This window comes from Nematolebias whitei, chromosome 18, assembly GCF_014905685.2.
Source record: "Nematolebias whitei isolate Nwh7 chromosome 18, NemWhi1, whole genome shotgun sequence".
NCBI classification, from domain to species: Eukaryota; Metazoa; Chordata; class Actinopteri; order Cyprinodontiformes; family Rivulidae; genus Nematolebias; species Nematolebias whitei.
In genome coordinates, this window is record NC_056515.1 from 1,565,745 (window position 1) to 1,572,045 (window position 6,301).

General features: G+C 40.1%; 1 protein-coding gene across 1 annotated transcript in view; it reads left to right on the forward strand.

The window, feature by feature from the left end:
- LOC119425002 (threonine synthase-like 2) overlaps positions 1–6,301 on the forward strand; it is a 27,644-nt gene that overhangs the window by 5,891 nt on the left and 15,452 nt on the right. The window contains exon 3 of the mRNA XM_037692524.1: positions 4,195–4,220. Coding sequence (XP_037548452.1) covers positions 4,195–4,220 — 26 coding nt within the window. The remainder of the gene's footprint in view (positions 1–4,194; positions 4,221–6,301) is intronic.

Here is a 6,301-nt window from a genome sequence, read left to right on the forward strand (position 1 = left end):
AATTTTAAACACAACTGACTTGACTGGACTGGACTGGACTTATAGTTTAATTGGGCTAATAAGAAAAGGTTTCATGAACAAAGGATTTTAACCATTTTTTCCTCGTTCTCTTTTATTTTTTCTCTTTCTCTCGGTTTCTTCCTTGCTATTTCTTCCCTTCTCTAGCACAGACAGGTACCTGGATGGAAGATTAAATACTTTTTTCTCTCACAGTGTTGTATGTCAGTTGGTTAAACTTTTAAGTTTATTGTATTTTGATTGATGCTGTTGGCGCAAGCGATTTAATGAAGTTACTTCCACAGGCTCCAGGAAGAGGGGCCAGCGTGGAGGATTGTTATTATTGTTGTTGTATTGTGTATGTTTTATTTTAATTGTAGGTAGACCGGTTGACGACAAAGGCTTGTAAGGGTGACAGATGGGATGAGAGCACACAGGTATCCCTGGAGAAGTCCAGTATGTAACACAATTCAGCTTCAAGTGAACAGATGCATGTAAGAATAGCATTTTATTTTAGTTTTACTAATTCTGTTTTAGGATGACATTACAGTGTAAGAATACACCTATCAGTAGCAATAATAACCATCAGGGTGTCCAATAATTCAGAAATAGTTTTATTCACTAAAGAAGTAACCACAGTCAGTTTTTCCAGGTCCAGGTCATGGATTCCACAGATAAAATAATCAAAAGGCCATGCAGGGTGTTTAAATTCGCAAGCTTTGGTGTCCAGCTTTTCTCATCAGGAGGGAGGAACTCTGACCGAGGAGACAAACTCACATCAGACTGGGCCCTGCTGAAAAGAGGTACAGGACAAGACCCCACCAGGTGGTGGACAGAACATCACATGCCATCAGTCCCCAGAAGGAGAGTGGCACCTGTACGACCCCACAAGGGCACCCCTGCAGAGGAGAGGAATCGATCGCTGGACCACATGGAGGATGATCGGAAGACAGCTCCCCACTACACCTGGAGGAGGGGACAGGACCTTCGTGGGAGCTCATTCTTTGCCCCTTTGTTCTGGTTGGAAAAAGGCAGTAGCAAACATCGGAGAAGGAGTCTTCGCTCTGCCTGAAGTCGGTCGGGTGGATCGGGTAAGGACGGAAGATTACCAGCCCTGACCGTGAAGAACAGAAGACGCGTCAAACTGATTTTAGTTTTGTCCCAATACACAAACGTCATTTAGAATGTTTAATCAGACTGATAAGGTTCTGAGGACTTTACATGAAGATAACTCCGCGGGCCGAATCCCGCCGAGCACCAAAGGACCCTTGTGGACGAACAAGGGCTCCCACCGCAAGCTCAAGAACCGAAGACCTGCTAGATAGAAATGTTTAAATTGAGGGTGTTGGCTTTTCCTGTTTAATATGAGTGTCTTGTACCTTTCAGTCATTCTGAAAAACAACCAGAGAAGGGTCGTGGATTCAATTGGAAACTTAAATATTCATTTAACTTGACTATAAACTTAACTTGACTATTAACTTAAATATTCATGTTAACTAACTATTCAAATATTTACTCCATTCAATTGGAAACTTAACTATTCATTTACCTTAACTATTCAAATATCTTACTCCATTCAATTTGGCATCTAATCATTCTAAAATACCACGAGGTATTTTAAAGGTGGTTTAAAATAGAGTTTCACTTATTTATCTTTTTGTATTTTTATAAAGGTTTATGTGTGGTACTTTTCACAGGTGTTGGATCAGGGGTCTGGTCCAGGACCCCTGGGGAGTGCAGTAAGTTTGCGTCACGTCCATATTGATAAATAAATCCATAAAGAGGGTGAACTCCCATGAATATGGGAGTTCAAAAGAGGGAATGTTGGATTTAATATTTTATACAGTTTTATAATTTCTATCAAGCACTCAAATGTCATGTCACATAAAGGGTGTGCGTGTCTTTCTTCCAAGGTTGAACTATGTTTATAGAAAATGTTTGCTAATTCTAACTAGTTGACCTTTAAATATAATCTCATAGTAGCTAAGGATAATTTTACAAGTTCACATTTGATAAATTACAAGCAATCAAATCAGACCAGAGAGCAGACTGATTAACATAAACAAAGTAGAACACAGCTCTTTAATTTAGACAATATAGTTTGACTAAGTAAAATCAAATTAAGAGTATAACCATGATCCAAATAAAAACACGAACATAAGTTGGATAATATAATTATTCCTAGAAATAAACAACTATTTCAAATCAGTGTTATCACTAAGGTATAATCACGTTAAACAGTGTTAACAGTTTAAAAGCAGACAAGGAAACTAAGATGAATCTGCCTTAAAAAACAGCATCACCAGGCCTCCAACAGATATTGAATTAACACCCAGGAGGTAGGTAATAATTAATAGTTATTAATTATTACGTATAAACAATTTAGACACGAATCATTTTATATCCCTAAAGTATAATAGCAAGTTAAACTTTAAACAAAAGCCGATTTCGGTGTACCAAAACTTATCTGAAATATAGACGTTAACGTCCTTGAGGGGGCGGGCTAAGTCGTAACCATAGCGACAGAAGCTGAACCAATCAGGAAGCTAGCCTTCTCAAACAGGGATAAAAGTCAGAGTCAGAGTCAGAGTCAGAGTTTCTTTATTGTCATTCGCACCTCATGTGGTACATGTGGTGGAGCGAAATTATGTACACGGGGTCCCAGTTACATCCAACAATAAAATGTATAAGAAAAACAGTAATAACATCTAAGATATGAACTAAGAAAAACATCAACTAAATATACACTAAGCACTCATAACATAAAAACATTGAACATCAGCACAAACATGAACATGAGTCTGTGAGCAGATGTGCACGCATGAACACATCAACATTGAAACAGATCAGCAGCAACATGAAACAGATCAGCAGCAACATGATATGGTTTTTCACAGTGATTATTCTAGTTAGAGATTCATGAGTCTAACAGCCTCAGGGTAGAAGCTGTTCCTCAGTCTAGTGGTTCTACACTTAATGCTCCTTAACCTCCTTCCTGAGGGGAGTGGGGCAAAAAGTGTGTGTGCTGGGTGGGTGGGGTCCTTCATGATGCAGGTGGCCCTCTTCTTGCATCTGGAGGTGTAGATGTCTGTGATGGTGGGGAGACTGACTCCAACAGATTTCTGTGCAGCCTTCACCACTCTCTGCAAAGCTTTTCTTTCTGCAGCTGTGCAGCCTCCATGCCACACATTGATGCTCGAGCACAGGATGCTCTCCACTGCACACCTGTAGAAGGAGGTGAGGACTGAGCTTCCCAGACCAGCTCGCCTCAGCCGTCTGAGGAAGTAGAGTCTCTGATGAGCTTTCTTGATCAGGCTGGTGGTGTTGAGGCCGGAAATGACGCACGCCCACCGAGCATTTTCCGGGAGGCGCACATGGCGGTTCGTTCTTAATGCTCCATTTATATGCATATATCTTATTAATGTAATTGTTTGTCTTTGAATATCTGTAACCCATGTTGTGTCAAATAAATCTTTTATACGAAGGGCGCGTCGACGCCTCAGCCATTTTGAACACGACGTGGTACTCTAACCACGACACTTCACTGAAAGATCCTTAAATGATCGTCACTGACATGAGGCCTCTGTCGTTGGTTGAAAACGAAGGCTTCACTACAATGATCCACACTTTTAATCCAGGTTACAATAATCCACACTTTTAATCCAGGTTACACTATTCCCTCAAGGACACATTTTACAAAGTAACTACATATTGTGCAGGTATAAAGACACATTTGTATATATTTTTGTGTACATTTATTTTTTTAAGCTATTTGACTAACTTTTATTTTTTATTATTCAATATTTTACTAACAGAATAGTCAAATAGCAACCTGTTTTTGGGTGAATTGCTATGTCAGTCAAATGTTAAATTTTGGAATAAAGGGGTGGAAATTAAAACTTTTTTTTTTTTTTGCCGATTCATCGAAAAAATAATCGGCCAATGAATCGATTATTGAAATAATCGTTAGTTGCAGCCCTAATAATATCACTTGATTATTTACTTGTTTATTGATTTTTTATAAACACATTTTTCTCATTCATCTGAGACTGATGATTTCTTATTAAAAAGAGAAGACATTTTCTGCTCTGCTGTTCTCTCTGCGCGTGTGTCTGTGTAGTTGTGTGTCATATACATTTGTGCTTATGGGGTGTGTAAGTGTATGCGTTGCTCTACACATGGTTTTGATTATTTCAGGCTTCGAGGTCCAGAAGCACAACATGGTAACAAGCAGAATAACACAGAATGAACATGTCCTGACATGCCCATTGTTATAGGATCAGGCTGAACTCCGCATATCTTTGACACAGTAGAAACCATCAGAAAACAAATGCTACAAGACAAGGACTTAATCAATAGGACCAACTTCACCCCGGACAAGATCTGCACTCTGTTGGATCTCTGCCTCTCCACCACTTATTTCAAGTTCAATTACAGTTTTTACAGACAGAAGCACGGCTGTGCCATGGGATCTCCAGTGTCACCCATTGTTGCCAATCTCTACATGGAGGAAGTGGAACAGAGAGCCCTAAACTCCTTTGAGGGAACAACGCCAAACCATTGGTTCCGATATGTGAATGACACCTGGGTCAAAATCCAAGCTATGGAAATAGAAGCGTTCACCTGACACATTAACTCGGTCAATAACAACATAAAGTTCACCAGAGAGGATGCAAACGAAAACAAACTGCCTTTTTTGGACTGTTTGGTTCAGATGGAAAGAGAGGACAGCCTCAACATTGAAGTGTACAGAAAACCAACCCACACAGACCAGTATCTTCTGTTTGACTCCCACCATCCACTGGAACACAAACTGTCATCAGAACTTTACAGCATCGGGCCGAACGCATCCCCACAAAGACAGAAAGTGTAAGGATTGTACCATTTCCTGTTTCGGTCTGTGTTTGTGTTCCCCACTCTGCTTTTTGTGCTCTTGTTGTTCTGCTCTTTGTGTGGTTTCTGTTCCTGTGTATCTGGTCCTGTTTTCCACTCACTCCTCAGTCTGCCTCTCCACTCCTCAGTCTTTATCATTCACACCTGTCCCTCATCAGCCACCTGCCCAGGTGCTCTCATTACTCACTCTCCCTCTGTCTTATAAAAAGCCTTTCTCTCCTCCACTCCTGGTCCGGTCACTGTTCTGTATTCACAGACATCTCAGTCCTCCTCTGTCTTGTCTGTTTTTTGTCCACCTGATGATCTGCTCTGCCTGTGTACTCTGATGTCCTGTTCAGCCTTGTTTCTGATCCTGTTTTGCCAAAGTAAGTTTTGCTGCACCGACAGCCTTTTGTTTTGTTATTTAAATAAATTATTTTTATTTAAACTCCTGCCTCGCTCGCCTCCCTGCAAATGGGTTCCAACTGTGAGGATTGTGACAGTATTAAAACAATTAAAGACCTGAAATATTTCAGTTGGTGTGCAATGAATCTGAAATATATGAAAGTTTCATTTTTATCATTACATTATGGAAAATAATGACCTTTATCACAATATGCTAATTTTTTTAGAAGGACCTGTATACACATCCTGAGTCGTTGCCTGCTTGCCTGCACCACTGGGTTCACCAGCACCAGCCTTTTGTGACAAGACATTTACAAAGATGGTGGTTTTTTTTTTTCCAGAATTATCCTCAAAATTTAACCTGCTTCCTTTCCAATTGTTTCTCTATTTTCAAATTGGACACTGTACTTCAACATTGTTTCCAAATTTTCCAACTTTCCCTGCTGACCCATGGGTTGACCTTCCGGTTCTTAGGCCTAATCAGAAATTGTCCCTTACTAATATTTACATGTACGGATCAGTGGTGACAATTGAGTCAGACTCATTTGGTAAAATCAGAACAGCCTGGGAGCGTGAATTAGGTGCTGAAATGTCTGAATCATGGTGGGATAAAGTGATTAATATGAGGTGCCATGTAGGACATAATCTATTTTTCTCTCACACACACTACTATTCTCTCTCACACACACTACTATTCTCTATTTTTTTCTCTCACACACACTACTATTCTCTCTCACACACTACTATTCTCTCTCTTTCTCTCACACACACCACCATTCTCTCTCACACACACTACTATTCTCTCTCTTTCTCACACACACACTACTATTCTCTCTCAAACACACTACTTTTCTCTCTCACACACACTACTATTCTCTCTCACACACTACTACAGACTCGGTCACACACACTCACAAGACCAGAGAGAAGCGATAAATGTGTGTGTGAGAAATAATACTATTCTAAATGAGCGGCAATAGGTGTGTGTGTGTGTGTGTGTGTGTGTGTGTGTGTGTGTGTGTGTGTG